Raw genomic sequence first — 20363 nt, 5'->3', positions numbered from 1 at the left:
GTTCTACATGTCGGAGCTGGGATTTGTAGTCCTGAGAACCAGCGGGGAGATGAATGAGGAGGGGGTGGGGCCTGACTCTGTGCCAAGCAGCTCTCTCGGGCTGGAGGTGGAGTGAGCGGGGGAGGGGGGGAGGCTGGGACAAATGCCCTCCTCCCACTGCCCCTTGTTTCAGGAGGGAAGCTGCATGTGGCTCCCGTGTGGACACCTGCTTCGCTCTTCTGCCAGCATCCCCTCTCTTGCTGCTTCAGCAGCCCGAGAAACAGCCAACATCACACCCCCTGCCCCAGCCAATCTGACCTGTTCTGGTGAGGTGGGTCCTGCTCCTACCCCTCGGCTAGTTGCCATTCAGGGTAGTCCATTTCCCCTAGTCTCTCCTGATTGGGTGAAGGGAGAGAGACAGGACCTCAGCAGAGCCAAAGGGAGGGTCCCCTGGGACTTTGGCTGGAGCCACTGGAAACAACACTGGTTGTCGGCGGGGGTTGGCTAGGAGTTGCACCTTGGCAGTCATTTTGTTATCCCAAAGGGGAAATCTTTCTAAAAATAGAGGCGACCCAAATGAAAGCAAACCCAAGATGCTCAAAGACGTGGGTCTCAGGACAGCAGCTGAGCACAGAGGCCTGGCAAATGTGCACCAGCTGATTTCAATTACACTCTAGATGCTGAGCAGTGAAAGTCACCCAGCTGGCGTTGTGTTCCTACTTCCGGCCATGAGCTGGGATGCCCGAGTCGCCCCATGTTGGTGCAGGTCTTTGCTGAGGCTGTAACACCTGCTGGGCACTGTTCACTGATGGGCACCCAGCACAGTGCATCAGGAGGTACACAAACAGTGGTGGTGAGTTCAAGGAGACAGGATGTCCCAAGAGTACCATGAAGCAGGTGTCACGGCGGAACAGGACAGAGGATGGCGAGAGCTCCCTGCTACAGGGAGGCCGTGGAAGAGGAGGAGGTGGGCCAGGGGTGTTTGCCACGGCAAGTACCAACTGTGCGGGGTGCACACCAGACAGACAACCGCTGTGCCAAGGCCCTGGGGCAGGACTGAAGCAGCAGCACAGGACAGCCCAAGTGGTGCTAGAAAGGCAGGGAGATGTGGCCAGAGGGAGCGTGGGCTCAGCTCACACAGGCGCTGGGAGCCCAGGTGAGCAGCTGCTAATATTCCCGAAGGGTCCAAAGCCGTGAGCAACAGGAGATCACTTGCAGGTTCCAGGGAGTCTTGGGGAAATGGGATCACCAAGGCAGGGGTGGAGAGCTGTCCCTGTCCTGGCCATGGTGAAGCTGCCACTACTGGGCTGTAGGTGACACCTAGACCGGGACAGTGCAGGGGTGGGCACAGGCACATAGGGGGGCACTGCTGGGCCTCAGCCACCTGCTCCTGTGAGGGTCATGTGACCACAGCCAGTGCAGCCAGGCTGGCCGGTTCATTTCCTGGAGACTCCATTAGCGGAGGGAGGCGCCCGCAGCAGTGCCAGCTTTCATTGCCTGCTGAGTCACGGCCGGGAACAGCCAGAGCCGAATGTCCTTGTCGCCCCTTTCTAAGCGGAGGTTGGTCCTGAAGAGCGGGACCACGGTGCCAGAGGACAGCCGCAGGAGCCCTGCAGCCCTTGGTGGGGATTTAATTATCACCTTGGCAGGGGAGGTAGGCCAAAAGTCAGAACCTGCCAGGACCTGCTCTCAGCACCATCCAACCTGCGTCCCAGCTCAGCGACACACACACTATGAGGCTTCCTTATGCGCCCGCAAGGGAACTCTCAGGGAAAAGCTGCGTGCGCGCACCAGATCCAAACGACCCTACCAGAGTGCTCTGCCCGCAGTCTACAAGGAAAGGAAAGCTAATTGGTAATACCAGGGCACCTGAACATGAAACTTCCCAAGCACAGCTGGCAAGGGGTTGTCCCACGCCTGCACCGAGCCACGGACCCCCAGGAGCCAGCCCAGGGGACGGACAGCACGAGTGGGTGCCCAGCATTTGCAATGCAAGTAAGTCTGGCTGCTCTGGCATCCTGGGTGAGGATTTCAGAAGCCAGGACTCACTCGTGCCAGTTTTGCATTTGAGTACAATGTTTCCTCCATTGTCTTACGCTGTACTGTGGGAATCGCAGGCTATATTAAACTCTACCCCTCCAAATGTTCCGTGTACAGACATAAAAGAGACGTAGGCACAAGGTTGAGAAATGATAAACCTACACCAACCTGCCCAGCAAAGGGGCTGGCAGAAAACTCAGAAGCCACATGGAATGCAAAGCATTGTGGGGGCTCTCCTGTGCAGAGCTGGAAGACAGAGGCCCCCCCGCCCACCCCGGCTCTGTTGGCGGGTGTGTAGGGGGCACAGCTGTCACTCCCAGACTACAGCCCCACCAGAGACGCTGTCAGACTCTGACCCCTAGGGTGTGCTGTGGGCCTGCCAGGTGTTGACAGTGGGGTTGGTCTACAAGGGGCAATGCACCTGCAGCCTGCCCAGCCTGCCCTGTGTGCATCCAGGTTTGGCCTGCCTGAGAAACTGACATCTGAATCTGATTCCATTTCAGCTCACTGACAGTGAGCTGAGCACGGCTAGTGGCCACACTCAGGGAGGCCCGGCCAGCACGCAGGGGATGCCACCGAGGTCGTACCTGCCATGAACCCCCCTGGAGGCTGCTCAAGGCCCCAAGGACAGGTGCATGTGCCCACCCCACCCCACAGCCAGGCTTCCCCGCGCCTGCACTGCCACCTTCCCAGGCGTTTGAAAGCTACCAAAGTTGTTAGGGGCCCTTGGGAGAAGTCTGTGCTGGGAACAGGAGGACTCTGCAGGGTGGAGGAGGGTACGTTCAGGTGGGGAGGGGCTGGTCTGCTTGGGGTTCAGCTCTCGACTCTGCATCCTTGGGGAAGGGGACCATGTGGGAGGACCCTGCTGGGCAGACTCACCCGTGTCTCCTCCCCCAGCCCTTTGCACGGGCTAGTCCTCACTCATCTACTTGCAACTGGATAGACTCAACTAAGGCGAGGTCCTTCTGGGTCACGGTGGGCCTGTGCTGGTGTTCCGATGTAAAGGAAATTTGCATCCAGACTGACAAGAGGGAGAAGGTAAAGGGGACAGGGGTCCCCCGGGGAGGGCTGCAGGCAGGGATGCAACCAGGAACCAGGCTGTCTGTGCTGCGCGAGGCAGGGCAGGACGGTCCCCACAGCTGTGCCCCGTGCATGACGCGATCTGGGGGTGTGTGGGATCCAGAAGCAGGAGCGAGACAGTGTCCTGGCTGTGAAGCCACCCCAGGAGCCAGCACGTGGCCCACGAGGCTGGGACAGAGGGTGCTGGCTGCATCTGGACGAGCCTGGCCCTGGTAGTCTCCTTACCGCTGTGAAGTACTGGCACCTGCTTCCTCTCCCAGCCTGGGTCTGTGGGGGCAGCACTGAGGCCTGCACTGCTGTGCTGGGGGGAAACTGAGACCCCCAAAAATAAGAGGCCGCTGCCCGAGGGCCTTGCTCGGTTTGAGTTTGTAGGCTTAGGGGAGCTGGAGTGACCACTCAGCTGGAGTTCAGGGGCCTTCGGCCTGAGGGCACAGGAAGTGGCAAAGCCCTGTCTCCTGGGGACTGCCCAGGCCAGCCTAGGCCGGTAAGGGCTATAAAGCTGACCCGGCCTTGGTGGGTCCCAGGAGGGTGGGTGGATGGAGCCAGAGGTGACAGGCAGGCACACACGGGGCAGCTGGGCCAAGGAAGAAGGGAGCTGTGTATGCTTGAGGAGAGAAGAAGGGGGCAGGGGGCCAAGCCTGGGAAGAGCCAAGAGCAGAGAAGGCCGCCATTGTGACGGCAGGGACAGCTGCGCCGGGGGGGTGGGGTGGTCCTCTCTCCTGTGTCGTGCGCAAGGGCCGGGAAGAAAGAGCAAGAAGGGCTGAGATGGTGGGGGTGGAGGGGAGAGACACAAGGAGCTGGGGCATAGGAAGGATGGAGCGGTGCGGGCCTGGCTCAAGGGGAGCAGGTGCAACATCCCCCCCACCTCTACGGGACCCCAGCACATAGTCCCTGCACCCACAGAGCTGGGGTGCAGACGTGGCCCAGGGGCAGGAAAGGCATGGAGCTGCATAAGGAAACGAGCCTTGTGCCAGGAGTGCCAGGGGGCAGGGCTGATTTAGCATGGGCGGATGTGTAATATGCAAATCTGTTAGTAGGGTCACAGGGCTTTAAGGGGAAATACAATGGGCTTCCTCAGTCAGGAAGGGCACGGGTAGTACTGGGACACTGACTGGAGGAAGGTGGGCAAACAGGCTGTGTGGCTACAGAAGTTTCTAGAAAAAGAAAGAGTAACTGCAAAGGCCCTGTGGTTTCTGAGCGACACAGAAGGAAAGGACGGACACACACACACACACACACACACACACACACACACACACACTTTCCATTCACTGGTTCATACTGCCAAATGCCTACAACAGCTGGGGCTGGGCCAGGCCACAGACAGGAACCAGGAATTCCACCTACCACACGGGTGGTTGGAATTCAAGCCCTGCGTTGTCATCTGCTGCTTCCAGGTGCATCAACTGGAAGTTGGAACAGCCAGGACTGGAATCGGGTATTCCAGCATGGGATGGGGACACGCCAGGTGGCAGCTTGACTTGATATGCCACAGTGCCCACCCAACAAGCGCGATTTGTCCATGGACTTTTTGATTCAGGCAGGGGGCCACAGGACTTGCAGCTGCTGCTCCAGGGACAGCTGACCGAGCTAGGCTCAGCGGCAGGACAGCTCCCGAGTGCCCTCCCTGTTCACTGGTTCAGGGGTTGGCCCAGGACTCAAGCTGGGCCAATCCAAGAGGACTTCACCAGTCCAGCCACTGGGCAAAGGCCCTCTAGTTCCTGCTGGATGTGAAGAGACTGGAACCCTTAGATGTCCCTGTCCCCATCCTGACACCTTGAGACTGTGACATGGCTAAGGGCATCTCCCGGCCACCAGCACAGTGGCCAGCAAGGGCACTCCCTTCTCCACATTACTCGAGCAAAATTCACGCCTCAGCCCTGCAGAACTCAGGGATTGGGGCCTGAGCACCCTGCTGACAAGCAGCAGACATTTTCTTCCTGCTTTGTCAGAAACCAGTGAACGGCTCTCCAGGGAGTGATCCCCTTTGCCGGGCTTCATTGGACTACAGGGTCGGGACAGACACACCAGAGTGACGTTGGCTCCACTGGCGGCGGTGGGAGGGGGCGCTGGTGGCTAGCGAGGTTGATACAGCTTAAGATGAATACCACTCTCACCTTGAACTCTTGCTGGAACCGAAGCCCTACTGAGAGTGGGGACGGTTACCACGTGGTGGTGGGGAGTCAGAAGTGATCCCGACTCCATCCTGGAGGCCTTCTGGACACAGGAGCCCAAGCTGCCACCCCAGGCTCGGTGCAGGAGGACCCTGCCATGCTGCTCTCCCTTCAGGCCTCCGAGCCCAATCTACAGGCCAGCCTACCTCAGGTCACAGCCAGGCAACACTGACACCAAGGCCTGGCAGGTGCCAGCACCTGGCCCTAAGCACTGTTCTCGCACATTGAATCTGCAAAACCTTCAGAGCTGCGTCACCTTGCCCATCCATGCTTGTGGGAACCAAGACGTGGAAGTCAAATACAGCTGGTCCAAGAGTAGGTAGCTGGAAAGTGGCAGACTGGAGCCCCAGCCAGCAACTCCGAGCAGGGGTGGCCAGAATTCCTGGGCCCGAGTACCAGCCGCTCCCCTGTTCTCTCAGGTTCCCACTTGTCCACTGCCCGCAGTGACATCACCATCTGGGGTGCTGGTTCAAGGGGCTCCCCGAAACACACCACCCTCTGCAGAGACGCAGCGCCCACAACCCAGGCAGGGCGAGTTGCCCACCCCCAGTTCTCCCAAGAAGCACTCACTTTCCAGACGATTCTAGCAGCAGGAAGAGCATGCAGACAGATGTGTCTTCCTGCTTGCTCCCCTCCCTAGCCCAGGAGTCCATCTTTTCCCCACGTCACTGTCGCTCACGCCTCCCCTGTCACCTGGGTGCACTTTCCCAGGGCCTTGACGTCTCAGCTACAAAGTCTGATTTCACAACAGCACGCACTTCTTGCCCAATGGTTGGGGAGTGGGGGAGCTTGTTTACGTTTTCACTGATGCAAGTTCAGTTCATCGGATCTGGGGTGTTTGGCAATGGCGGAGTCAGGTAACCTGCCTGGCAGGGTGGGCCGAGGTCTCCAGGACCTACGGAAAAGGCACAGGAGCCCCGACTCCCCCGTGGGATGCCCAACATCCCACGCCACGGCAACTTCTGCACCATCCTGGTCGCCACCTCAGACAGCAAATCCGGTCCTTGCTCCACTTCCCTACTCCATCCACACTTGACTGTAATGCCCTTCTCCCAATGTTCTGGAGCTTTCCGCCATGCTGACAGCTTGAAGCCAACCCAACAGTCAACAACGGCTGACTCAGAGACATGGTTGACAAACTGAGAGAAACGCACACTGCTTTGCAACCGTGCACATGTCCACTGGTACGCAAACGCCACTTGACATGGCTACAGGCAGAGAGACCTGCGTGCTGCACAACTCTGGGAGGAACAGACCAAGCTGTCTCTTGTCCCCTTCATCCCGCACCATCCTTGGCGCAAGGACAGCCCCTGCCTGCCTGCCTGCCCCCGCATGCCTCCCTCACCTGTGCGGTAGCCCGTACTGTTGAGGTACACGGCGAAGGTGCGGCTCTCGTGCTGCGCCTGCCAGGAGGGTGACGAGCAGTTCTCGTTGTTGGTGTAGGTGTTGTGGTTGTGGACGTACTTGCCGGTGAGGATGGAGGAGCGGGAGGGGCAGCACATGGGCGTGGTCACGAAGGCGTTGATGAAGTGCGCCCCGCCCTGTTCCATGATGCGCCGCGTCTTGTTCATAACCTGCATGGAGCCTGCAAGCACAGGTGTGGGTGAGAGGTGGCTGGGGCCAGCGGCGGTCAAGGCCCTTGCCGCCCCCCGTCCCAGGTGCACTGTGAAAGTGGTGGGCCCACACCTCCCCAGTCCTCCCCGCCGCCACATGACTGTAGGTAGATGAACCGGGTCTGGGGCTGGGCTGGGTCACTCACACCCACGTGGCACTTTGTTCCTTTCAGAAAGCAACCACCATGGGACTGCACTAGGTCTGGCTGGGCCTTCCCTAGAACCGTTAGCTCTCAGATCATGCCAGCGCCCTGGCCAACCTGTTCCCCAAACATGGCTCAGCTGGAATGTCCTGTACCAGCCCTGAACCATTCACTTGGCTCTGCTTGGTTCTTGGAGCCCAGAACCCCCACAGTGTCCCCACAAAACCCACTGCACGGCTGCCAGGAGCCCCAGGGTTCCCCCAACTCGTGGCATTGAACTTCAACACCACGTGGTGTGATCTTCTGCAGGACAGAACCCTGGGATGTGGGAAGCACTCAGCAAACACAGGAGGCCTGACTGCCCTACCACCTGCCTGGTCTCCATGGAAACACCCCATAGGCATCCTCTCTGCCAAGGCCAGCCTCATCTCTCCGCCTAGTCCTCACCAGGTCTCAGGGTCCGGAGTGGGTTGAGTGGGTGGTGCCCCTAGTCCCAAGCCCTAGAACCTGGGACTGTGACCTTATGGGGGAAACAGGAGTCTGCAGAGCTCATTCTGGAATTACCAGGATGGACCCTAAACTCGACAGCAGGTGCTCTTAGAGGAGGCGGAGCCTGGCATGATGCAGCTGTAAGCCCAGGAACACCTGAGGCCCCTGGAAGCTGGAAGGCGCAGAACCGCCACTCCCCTAGGACGTTCCGAGCCAGCACGGGCCTGTGACAGCTCCAGAACCCCAAGCCCAAGTCCCCTCCCACAGCTAGAGCCCTCAGGCTGTGGGCAGCCAACACACGTGCAACAGGCAGCTGAAGGTCATGCCGAGAGCTGTGCTCAGCACCCTGCAACCCCCAGAGACCCTCAGAGGCACAGGACTAGCCTGAACTCCCTCCCCTTGCTAATGTCATCCCTAAGCACTGAGCGTAAAAAGGAAGAAAGCCAATGGAATGAGATGGTCCTTGAGGTAAGCAGATTGATGGGTTTACTGTCCGAAACGAGGCAGGAGTCTCCCCTTGCGTGGAGACTGAGCCCGCCTCCTCCCAGCAGCCTGAGTCTCTGCGTGGTGCCCACCTGCGCCCCAGCCCTAAGCTCCTGGCTCTTGGACGCGCCAAGCTCATTCCCGCCCCCACAATCCTTGCACGCATTATTGCCACTGCCTGGAGTTCTAGGCCTGAGATTGATTAAGTTGGGTTGGCAGAGCCCATCCTTCACTTAAGACAAAGGTCAAGTGCTCCTCAGGGAGCCCCCTCTCCTTTCCTGTCACTTGGTTTAAATCTGGGCAATTAGAGGGTCTGGCCAGCCGTGAGGCCTCCCTCCACCAGCAGGTGCCGCTCAGCCCATAGCCTGGAAAGAAGCTGTGGTCAGCTGGGGTCAGGCAGAGCCTTGGGCCTCACCAGGCCATTCCTGTAGGGCTAATGGAAGCCCTGTGATTACCCTTGGGGACTTTTGGGGAGAGAGAGTGGCAGGTGTCCTTACATCAGCTGGTCCCCTCCTCCACTCGCTCTGGGTGACCATGGCTAGGGGGGCTCAGGAACCCCCTGGTTCTGGGAGTGAGGCCCCTGGAGCCACTGCCCAGCAGAGCAGCAGCAGGAGGGCAGGGGTTCACCGGCTACTGCACAGCCCAGCACACAGTAGGTGCTCAGCAAATGCCTGAGTATCTGCTGTGTGCTAACTTCACACACCTCCTTCCTCTCTGGATTTCCACGGAGCTCAGCAGACCTGACCTCTGTGTGTGGGTCTTGTCCACTGGATTTTAAAAGTCTGGCCTTACCCAGCTTCAAACAGTTCACTCTGCCACACTCCCAGCACCTCCTACAGTGGTACGCCTACTTCACCAGGTCCTGGAAAGGGTGCCTGGAGCAACGCCGGATACAGGTTTGGCAGGCTCTGCTTCTGATTCGGCTCTTTGCTAACGCGCCTAGGAAGGCAGCAAGAACGGCCTGAGCCCTTGGGTCCTTGCACCCTCGCGGGAGACCCAGAGGCTCCTGGCTTCAGACCAGTCCAGCTCTGGCCATTGTGGCCATTCAGAGAGTAAACCACCGGATGGAAGATCTCTCTCCCTCTCTCTCCATAACTCAGTGTTTCAAACAAAAATCTTTAAAAACAACAACAACAACAAAATCCACCCAGTTTCAACAAGTGAATACAGCAGAATCGGCACACAGATCCCCACTGGGGGAGCTTCTCCCCAGCTCCCACATGGCTGTACCCAGCCCCCTTCATCCATCCCCAGAGCTGACCCCTCCCTGGCTACCACATTCAGATTCTACTCTTGGCCCCAGCATCTCACATCCCTGATTTATTTTTAAAAGATTTATCTAATTGAAAGACAGATTTCATCTGCTGGTTCATGCCACAATGGCCAGGACTGAGCCAGGAGCCAGTGCCTCCCCCGTGGGTGCAGGGACTCAAAGACTCAGGCTGCCCTCTACTACCTCCCCGGGTGCATTAGCAGGGAGCTGATCAGAGGTGGAGCTGCCAGAATTGGAACCAGTGTTCCGATATGGGCTGCTGTCACAGCAGATGGCTGCTTAACCCGCTGTGCTAAGATGCCACTCCTGTCGGGCTTGGCAATTCTGAGCTCTGACCTAAGACTGGGCACACTCACATACACAGGTACTGTCTCGACTGCACAAATCTGGGTGCTCCAGTCCAGAGCATCTGGCAGCCAGGACTCAGCCCATCCTGGTCTCCAGAGATCACAGGACAAAAGGCCAGCTGGGTGGGCATGCCCCCATCCCAGCCACCACCTGCTGAACAATCCTTCGCTTGAAAGCTGTTAGCAAAGAGCAGGCAGCTAAGGAACCGTTTGGTTTCAATGTGCTCAAAACAGGAGCCTGCTAGCACTCGCATCCTCTCCCCACGAACAAATGGGCACGAGCTGTGGGGTGCTTGCATATCCACGCTGCCCCGTGAGCCGGTGAGGCAGCTGTGTGAGTGCTAGGGGGCCTTGCTGAACTCCCTGCTGCAGCACCACAACATACATTCAAACCCCGGGCCCAGCCCGAGGGCGGATGGGTGGTGCCCACAGGAGGAAATGCCCACGCCCACGTTTTCAGCACTGCCAGGCCCACCAACCCAAACCTGTTTTGTCCAGCATCAATCTGAGCTCTGCAGACAAAAACAGCCTGCTTCCTTCTCTTGCAGACGCTGGTGGGAGCCCCACATCTCTCCCAGCTGTCTGTAACTCCGAGGCCCACCGCTGGAAGTCTTCACCCATCCACGGTGACTTTTGGGGGGCATTTTGGGCTGCTGCGGCTGCCTGCTAATGTGCCTGGGAAAGCAGTGGAAGTTGGTCCAAGGGCTTGGGCTCTGTTACTCCCGTGGGAGACCCAAATGAAGCTTCTGGCTTTGGCCTGGCCCAGCCCTGGGTGTTGAGGCCATCTGGAGTGGGACAGCAGATGGAAGATCTCTCTGTGTCTCTTCCTCTCTGTAACTTTGCCTTTGAGTAAATAAATCAATCTAATTAAAGCAACCACGGGTCAGTCATTGGCATGTGGGACTGCCTGATGCCCATGACGTCAGGGCCTGCTTGGGGAGGGGAGGTAGACTGGGCCAGGGAAATGGAATCGGAGTCGGACACAGGGCACCCTGGCTTCCACCTGTAGCCCTTGCCTGGATGGATGCAGGGGGGCTCCTAAAGAGTCACCCACCTTCACCCCGGCCCCCCACTCGAGGTGCCACACTCGCTGGCCAGAGGCTCCTTTAAAATATGTCATTCTGACTCTCTGAGGCCATCACTGCCCCCTCGACACCCCCACCCCCAGACCCTATGAGACTCCCACTGCGCCTTCTGGCTCCAGCAGCCACAGGGACTCCAGCCTCGGGCCCTCACACCTGCTTCTCCCCAGCAGACTGACCCCTGGGGACATTGGGGCCCCTGCAGATATGAACAGCACCTGCTCAGAGAGGCCTCTCAGGACTGTGCTAACCACAGCCACTGTTCTCCTGGCCGCAACTGTGGGAGTAAATGCAGGAAAAAACATGTTCTCAGGAGAGACGCGAACTGCGGAGGGCTGCCCCTCTGCACCCTGGGCGAGTGTGTCAGGGGTGGCAAAGACATATGGGCTGTCTTTGCTTCACAGGATTTCAAATTTTTTTAAAAGATATATATTTTCTTTTTATTGGAAAGGCAGAGTTACAGAGGAAGAGACAGAGATCATCCATTCGTTGGGTCACCCCTCTAAATGGCTGCAATGGCCAGAGCTGAGCCGATCTGAAGCCAGGAGCCAGGAGCTTCCTCTGGGGCTCCCTTGAGAGTGCAGAGGCCCAAAGAATGGGGCCATCCTCTATTGCCTTCCCAACCACAGGCAGGGAGCTGCATGCGAAGTGGAGCAGCTGGGATTCAAACCAGCACCCACAGGACAGGCTGGCACCACCTGGCACAGGGTTTTATTTCTTTAAAGGACATCTGTTAAATTCATGGTATTTAACAGGTTGCAGCTGTGGGGAGAACAAGGCATGGGCTAGAAACAGTGAACGCAGAGGCTCTGTGACGCTGGTGGCCTTCCCACCCACATCTTTCATCTGGGGAATAGATAGTAAAGCACGGAGTGTTCTAGAAGAGGCCTTTTAGACAAGGATCCCCCCTCTGTGAACACTGAACAAGAGGCGAGCGTCGAGGCCCGGGGCGGGGCCAGCTCCCAGCAGTATTTTGCCCTCATTTCCCAGGGCATAAAGTGACTGGCCCACACCTGACCGAGCAGGACTGGGGGGCATCCAGTCTGGTGGTCGCCTGCCTGCAGTCCACACTGGGTCCCTGGGTGGGACTCCCAGCTCGGGCTCCTGCCTGCAGCTTCCGGCCAAGGCAGGCCCTCAGGGGCAGTAATGATGGCTCCAGTGCTCAGGGTCCCTGGTGCCTGCATAGGAGACCCTGAGGGAGCTGGGGCTCCTGGTTTGGGCCTGGCCCGTGTGGGCATTTGGGGACTGAATTGGTAGATAGGAGGTTTCTCTCCCCCTAACGCTCTGTCTCAAATAAGTAAATTGTTAAGAAAGAAGACAGGACATTTCTCTAGGACCATTTGCTGGCTTTTCGGCGCACTTGGCACCCTTGTTTTATGGCTCCTTCCCTTGTAGAAGGATAAGGAAAACTGCAGTTTGGGGCCAGCACCATGGCATAGTAGACTAATCTTCCATCTTTGGTGCCAGCATCCCATATGGACACTAATTTGTGTCCTGGCTGCTCCACTTCCCATCCAGCTCCCCGATTATGGCCTGGGAGAGCAACAGAGGATGGCTGAAAGTCTTGGGACCCAGCATCCACATGAGAAGCCCAGAAGAAGCTCCTGGCTCCTGGCTTCAGATCAGCTCAGCTCCAGCCATTGCGGCCATTTGGGGAGTGAACCAGCAGATGGAAGCTGTATTTCTGTTTCTCCTTTCTGCGTACTCTGCCATTCAAAAAAACAGACCACTGCATGCTGTGTTTTTATACACGGGTATGAAGATGAATGCCTTACTGTCCTTTATCAACACAGTCTTTGATGTTAGATTTCACAGATTCTGATTTTCACAAATTTAGACATAAAGGCCCACACAAGCCTCCAGGGTCTCCTCTCCACTGTCCCCATGCCTTGGATATCCCATAATAAGTTCTGTCTCCGGCTTCTCCTGACGTCTGCTGGAGAAGTAGGAAATCTGTCCTCCCCCACCAGCACGAGCGGTCGGGGACACAGCTGCCCCGTGAGGGACCCCTGGTGACCCCACTGGGATCTGCCATCAGTCATCCCCCATACCCACATGTGGAGTGGGGCTCAGGCCAGCTCTCCGTCAAGAACACAACCCAGAGGGCCCCGGGGTTCTAGAAGGTTGTTACACCTGCCCTTCCTGGGTACGCACGCTGGCCTGGTTTCTGACCCTTGGTGGAATTCAGGCAGTGGGAGCAAGGCAGCCAGTGGAACCCCACAGGCCCAGGAAGACAGGAAACTGCTGTGCCCTCACAGCACCTGCTACACCCCCACCCCAACACCTGACTTGTTTGTGGGGCCTACAAGCTGTGCCATCTCCCACGGGGGTTGAGCAGGACCTTCAGGCCACCTGGCCAGGGGACGGGTAGAACATGAACATACCACATGCCCTCCGCAGGCCCACCCTTCTAGGACATTCTATGCCATCATCGAATCCTCATTTTAATCCTAGCAAGCCATTTGATTGTTTATGCAAGACAAAGAGAGCTCTTCCACCCATGAGCTTATTCCACAAATGTTCACAACAGCCAGGGCTGGGCCCAGCCCAAACCAGGAGCCAGGAACTCCATCAATATCTCCCATATGGGTGGCAGAGAGCCAAGTCTCCTAGCGTTAGTGGGGAGCTGGAACTAAGGCAGAGCGGGGACACAAACCAGGTGTTCCCCTATGGGAAGCAGACACCCCACGGGGTCTCTCAACCACTGTGCCACACACCTGCCTTGCCAATCCTTTTGAAAATCAGGACACTTCATACCAACCCAGCTTTCCAAATTCACTGGACAAATGCAGGGGCCTCTGTAGAATGGCCCTTCCAATTCTCCATGGCCCCTACGAGGCCCCCTCCTCTCCTGCAGCCCACCTGTGCTGGGAGGTCCAGCAGCCCTGAGCTAGTTCCGCTCTAGGAGGACCAGGGATACACCCCAGATGGGGAAACACTCTCCCCCGGCCTAGAGCCTCACAGAGAGGTGGTCAGCAGGCGGAAGGGCTGGGGCCTGCCTACAGGTGTGAATCAGCCCTCCCTGGGATGGCAGGGGCTGAGGCTGCAAGCTGGGGCAGCACTGCATCCTGCACCAAGCCTGGGCTGCTCGTGTCCACCCGCAGGGTTGGAATTCACCCGGCAGTCCTCTTCCAGCCCTCGAGTGTTCCTGGAATGTCTACAAGGTCATGAGGCCAGCTGGGAGCCTCCTGCCTATGCCCCCGGCAGCACCTGCATACTGGCACAGACTGCCCAACTGTCCCAGTACAGCTCTGCCCAGGCAGGGAGCAAAGAAAGGTTTGGGCAGTTAACCAGTTCTCTGGCACGCCTGTCAGTCAGTCCAGAGCTGTGACACTAGATTCCAGGCGACATTGGCTCCCGGGAGCTAACTCTGTGATGTACTTTTTCCCTATGGGGACTTCCGGCTCCTGGGAATCACAAACTCAAGCCCAATGTTACAGCCTCAGCTCTGCCAAGCTAAGACTCAAAGCTCCAATCCTCTCTGAGCGCTGGCATTCCATGAATGAGCCTTGGGGGCGGGGCGGGTGCCTTCAGGAAGCTTCCGGAGTGAACTCCGGCCTGGTGAGGCCCAGTGAGGTCAATGGGCTTTGGCAGTCATTGGCTACTTCCTGTTGGGAAGGCCCTTCCCACCGTGGCTCCTGCTGCTGTCACTCCTGAGCACTGCCCCACCCACAGGATGTTTACTCTCCAAGGTGGGGTGTCCGAGGTACTTCCCCATCCCGCAGGGAGGCTGTGCCAGAGGGAGCCGCCCACCCCTGGCTAGGAGGACGGCGGCTCTGCCTGTGGCCGGCAACCCTTGGGACCCTCTCTGGGCCTCCAGCTGTCCACCTGCTTAATCGGAACCATTCTCCTTCCTCGATCCCAGCCCTGCTCCCGCCTACCACCTCTGCTCCTCCCGCGGTGGAGCCCTGCCCTGCTGCCCAGCACCGGCACCTCCCCGTCTACCTGCAGCCAAGGAGTCTGAAGAGAAGAATCCTGCATACCTGGACGCTCAGAACATTCCAGTCACTTCCCAACACGCCCGTGCTAAAATCCACTCCTGCCCGTCCGATCCAGACCCCAGCCATCCTCCCTCCCCACTGCACCCACTCCCCAGACCCTGCTGCCACAGGACTCTTGCACCTGCTCATCCTGCCCCAGAGGCTCCTCCTCCAGCCCCCACGGGCTCCTTCTCCACCAGATGCTCCTCCTCCAGCCCCCACGGGCTCCTTCTCCCCCCCCCCCCCCCGTGTCCCTCCTTACAATGCCAGCGGCCGCTGCAGGGGGTGCTGTCCTTGCTCCTGAGCCCCCCCATGCCCCCACCCCGGCCACCCACCAATATTGCTTTCTCTCTCCTCGGCCCCTGGCGCCCGGCAGGAAAATGACATTTCCTAGACTGACTGGCTGAACGTGATGGAGGTCTTGTCCCTGTAGCCTTGCAAGTCCTCCCTGCCCCTCAGCCTCTGGCTTCAGCCGCAAGGGAGCCCTGGGGAGGAAAGGGAGGGCTGTCGGCAGAGCGGGGCAGCAGCTGCTGGCAGCCCCGGCCCCAGCCACCTGCTACGGTAGCTGCGATACTGTGATATTAAAACCTTCCTTGGGGCCTGGCGCAGTAACCTGGTGGCTAAAGTCCTCACCTTGCCGGGATCCCATATGGACACCGGTTCTAATCCCGGCTGCCCGGCTTCCCATCCAGCTCCCTGCTTGTGGCCTGGGAAAGCAGTGGAGGACAACCCAAAGCCTTGGGACCCTGCATCCTTGTGGGAAACCCGAAGGGGGCTCCAGGCTCCTGGCTTCTGATCAGCTCAGCTCTGGCCACTGTGGTCAATTGGGGAGTGAATCATCGGATGGGAAGATCTTCCTCTCTGTCTCTCCTCTTCTCTGTATATCTGACTTCCCAATAAAAATAAATAAAAAACTTGAAAAAAAAAAAAAAAAACAACTTTCCTTGAACACCCACTTCTGCCTGTACCCCCTAGTTCTTGCCAAGCTCACAAGACAAAGCGAGCTCTATCCACACTGCAGGTGACGTCTAGGATGGGGTGGGGTTTGAAGAGCCCCCCTCCCCCGCCCCCCGCCTTTCTACTTCTTCCTCCCTGGCCTCCTGGAATGAGGCCGTGATAGCCGGAGCTCCAACCGCGGGTGATCTTGAAGACATAAGCGTAGGGTGAGAGAGGCAGACATGGAGCCTGGTCCCGGCTCGCCTCGAAGCCCACGCTGGCAGCAAGCGTCCCTGCCAACCTCCGACACGTTCGTGTGAGCTAGAAGCAAAACCTTATCTTGCTGAAGCCCCATTCCAGCCAAACCTACACCCAGTTCACTGAGCTTCCAGAACTCAAGCTGAACTGCTGGGGGAAAAAAAAAGACTTTCAGGAATGTACTTCAGGGCGGGTCAAGCGGAGCCTCTCCAGCTCCTCCCATCACCGGCACCCACGTGTCTTCCTGCCACCAGTGAGTAGCGGCAGGAATGTCAAGGGGATGTGGCCGCGGGGGTGCCGAGCTGGAACTGGCCAGGGCTTCCCACCACTCGGTCCGCAGCAAGCCCTGTGGCTCAGGACTCAGAACTGCGGCACAGGGTGTGACCTCCAAGTGTGCACGGAGAAAAACGGCAAACAGGGACCCGGCCAGGCCTCTCCCACGGGTAGCGCTCTCCCGGGGCCGGTAGCCTGTGGGTTCCAGGATGGCAGACCCCTGTGAGAGAATCTGGGCCAAGGTCTCAGACCAGGAAAGTACAATCTGTGAGTAATTTCCACTGTCCCCTAGCCAAGCTCACCCAGCCCCGGGCCGCTGCCCTCCGCAATGCCAGTCTAATGGCTCCTCCTACCTTCCACAGCATCTGCAGTGCCAGGCTTGGAGCCTTCCCCACCTCCCCATCACCACCCTAGAAGCTCCAGTCCCTGAAGTCAGTTGTTGCTCCTTGGCTGTCTCGCAACACGCCAGCCAGACCCCCGAGCCTCTTGGCGGATCTCGGCCTCCACTGTCTCACGCCTGGACAGGTGCAGCACACACCTCAGCGGACTTGTCTTGTTCCCTTCACACTGTCCTGCTCCCCGCCCGGCAGGCAGAGGTCACAGTGAGACACAAATTACACACATGTCCCTCCCTGCGGCTGTCCCTCTCCAACAGCTCAAACCCTCCCTGGCCCCAAGCTCACGTTCTGCCAAAGCCTGGGATGCAAGCATTACCGCCTCAGAGCACCAGTCAAGTCCCTGGCTGCTCCGCTTCCAATCCAGCTCCCTGCCAATGCACTTGGCAAAGCAGCACAAGATGGCCTAAGTCCTTGGGGCCCTGCATCCATGTGGGAGACCCAGATGGTATTCCTGGCTCCTGGCTCCTGGCTTCGGCCTGGCCCAGCACCAGCTTTTCTGTCTCACTGGAAACAGTAACAAGTGACATACGGACCCACTGGGGCAGAAATTTCCAGGCCACCGCTCGCCTTTAATGGCTGTTGGATTTGTGGTGGCCTTTGACCCAAGGCCACGGGGGCTGGGGTTTTGCACCAAGAGAACTGAGGCTTCCTCTTCGAATAACGTCTGACTTTGCCATTGGTGCAGGATGCAAGGCCTTGGAAAGCCAAAGATGCTGTGCGTGCTCCCGCCCCAGGCCAGGGCTGTGTCTGAGGCCTCGCGGGTTAAACCAGGGAGTCCTGCCTAGTTCCTTCCAGAGCCTGCCTGGCTGCCTCCAGGGCCCAGCGCTTCTGTCTGTTTCCTGGTGTGAGGGTGTGGGCGGAAGCAAGGCCAGTCACACGCCTTGATGGCTTCTGAAGGTCGTTAGCATGGAAGGCTTTTCCCAACTGCTGTTAAGACCTATGGGTAAGTCAGGCCACCTGCTACTGAGCTCCTGCTCTAGGCACCTGACACTCCCCCTCCCCTAGGCCCGCAGTCAGTGGTGGAGGGCGGGGGTGGGGAGAGCTGAACCCCTTTTCCTGCCTGGCCAGCAATGAGGGCTGACGGCTGTTCTCTGCCCTGGGACTGGAAGGGAGCCTGGGATTATCTCAGCCGAGAAGTTCCGAGCCCAGAAAACCGTGAGAGCTGCCGCATGGGCAAGCAGAAAATAGCAGATGATAAATTTTTTAGGACCACCCTCTGCCTGCCAGTTGTAGCAGACTGTGAGCTAATGTGCTGGGCTTTTTTGGAACATGAATTATTGATCGGGACCTGTCTTGTGGTTTATAAAAAGCGCATCTCCCCCTCCCCCCCCCCACCTCCTGCAGAAGCCGGTGAAGGAGACACATGGGTACCGACCAGGGCATGGGCATGTCGGGCACAGATGCCACGGGCACCACAGCCATGTCCTGGAAGCTGTCTCTTCCCCAGGGGGCTGAGATGCCCACGTGAAGTTACTACCAGCAATGTACTTCCTAACAGGAAAAACAAAACAAAACAAAACAAAAACCCAAAACCCACACAGCAAACAACGAGGAAGCTGTCCTGGGGAACTGGCAGTGGGAAGGTCGGGGCCTCAGGTTCAAACCCTGCTGGTAGCTGTGTGGCCTGGGACAAGAGGCTTGCCATTCTGTGTCTCTGATTCTGCACCCAGGAAATGGACAGAACAAATCTGCTTTGAGTCAGCCGTGTTTACCCCACCATTTCGTCCCTTGGGTCCTCCCTCGCCCACAGCTCCAGTCTTTACATCTGTGTTATTCTGCTGGTTACATTCAAGGGGCCCTGGGCTCCGACACGTGCTGACCCTTCACCCTGGATAGCTCCTGCGTCAGCTCGGGGACCAGCAAGGCCCGAGCGTGGCTCACCGGCTCCCCTGGCTCTGCCCGCCCCTCATCACTGCCTCTCCCTATGCCTGCCCTTGCAGGGACCTCACTTCCTCCTCCAACAAGGTCACAGCGCCTCCCACTCAAAGCCCGTACCATGGCCCGGCTCCACCTGCTCCCTCCACTGAAGCTCATCACTTCCACCTCGGCCCTCCCTCCCGCCCCTCCCCGCCTGCACCACAGACAACAGATGCCTGATGAACAGGTGCTGGATGTGTGCTAGAAACCTGCCCCCCTCTAGGTCCTACCCATGACCTCCAGTTCCCTGGCACTGCCATGGCCAAAACACCTCAAGGGGCTGCACAAGGTGAGCCCAGCGGTTCTGAAGTCGAGATGCAGCCTGTGAGGCTGTGCCGGCCACGGCCACGGACAGCAGACCCCCACCTTCCTCCCAGCTATCCACCGCAGACTGCAGGTGTCAGCCTGTCAGGAAAGGCGCCGGGCTCTGATCTCTTCCTGGCAGCAAGCCCTTGCACGGAGAAGCTCTGGGAGAAAAATCTATACCTGCGATCATGAAGCCGACTATGCAGAGGGCCTGGATTGATATAAAAAAGCCTTTCAGGTTTGAAACTGGAGCTGGATTTAGTTCACAAAGGCTCACCTGGGAGCCCACCAGTACAATGGGCAGGGGCTCAGGCACTGCCCCCTCCCTGGTCTGGCAGTGACTGGCAGCCCTCACCGTAAGTCACCAGCATCTCTGAGATCTAGTCCCATCCTTGCTTCCCTTCCCCAAGCTAAAGCCACCTCAGCCTTCTTGGGTGTGCCCCAGGACCTTTGCACACACAGCTCTTAACTGCCTGGAACACTTCTCCCAAGACATTCCGGGTGCACAGCAGTTAAGGGGGTGGGGGAACCTAATTTACAACACAAAGGAAAAGCATAGGGCTGAGTGCCGCCCAGCACGGCGGGCACAAGCCATGACGAACCGCCTAACCCTATGTGAGATGCCTGCTGAGTGCAATACGCAGGCCAGATCTCAACTGTGATCTAGAAGAATGTAAAATAGCTCATACATGATTCTGTATATCTATTACATGTTCAGATTGCACACTGACTGCAAATGGTTCAGCAAAATGTTATCAATCTTATCAGTTTTCTTTCACTTCAAATAATGCAGATACTAGGGGCTGGCACAGTGGTATAGTGTGCTAATCCTCTGTCCGCAGAGCTGGCATCCCATGTGGGCACTGGTTCGGGTCCCAGCTGTTCCACTTCCAACCCAACTTCCCACTTATGGTCTGGGAAAGCAGCAGAGGATAACCCAAAGCCTTGGGACCCTGCATCCTCATGGGAGACCTGGAAGAGGATTTTGGCTCCTGATTTCAGACTGACCCAGCTCCAGCCCTGGGGGCCATTTTGGGAGTGAACCAGTGGATGGAAGATCTCTCTCTTTCTCTCCCTCTCTCTAACTCTGACTTTCAAGTAAATAAAATGTGAAAGTACATGTGCCATCTTGCATTTGTGGCTAACGTTACCTGGGAGATGGGTTCTAAGACCCTCCCACTGAAGCCCAAACCTGTAGATGCTCCAACCCTGTTTCCTCAGTGGGCTGCACCTGCTGATGGTGGTGGCTACAGAACTGGGATGCACAAAACAGAGAATTGAAGGCTGACGCAGACACGGACCCCAAGGTGAGGAGTTAGACCAGGGAGCAGCTGACATTGACCATCGAGACCCTAGCTTTGGTGGCCTCATTTACAGGGGCTCATGTTCTACTGCTGCAAACACAGCAAGTGGAGAAAGCCAGAGCTTGGGCCAAAAAGCCCCTGACCTTGGCCCCAAGGAAGGAGACCAGACAGGAGATGGGCCTCGGTGCAGCCCAGACCAGCCTGGGAGGGAACATGAGCAGGAGTTGTCTCAGCATCTCCTCTCCTGGGTTTCGGCACTTCGGGGACAGCCCTACCCTGCGTGGTTAG

The 20363-nt window shown here is 58.0% G+C and overlaps 1 protein-coding gene across 3 annotated transcripts in view; it reads right to left on the bottom strand.

The window, feature by feature from the left end:
* SULF2 (sulfatase 2) overlaps nucleotides 1–20363 on the bottom strand; it is a 67595-nt gene that overhangs the window by 30014 nt on the left and 17218 nt on the right. For all 3 annotated transcript variants that reach the window (XM_058679530.1, XM_058679532.1, XM_058679531.1), the window contains exon 3: nucleotides 6619–6858. In XM_058679530.1, the coding sequence (XP_058535513.1) occupies nucleotides 6619–6858 (240 nt within the window). The remainder of the gene's footprint in view (nucleotides 1–6618; nucleotides 6859–20363) is intronic.

The sequence above is a fragment of the Ochotona princeps genome, chromosome 22, assembly GCF_030435755.1.
Source record: "Ochotona princeps isolate mOchPri1 chromosome 22, mOchPri1.hap1, whole genome shotgun sequence".
In the NCBI taxonomy this organism is placed as follows: domain Eukaryota; kingdom Metazoa; phylum Chordata; class Mammalia; order Lagomorpha; family Ochotonidae; genus Ochotona; species Ochotona princeps.
This window is presented reverse-complemented; position numbering and strand designations above follow the sequence as displayed.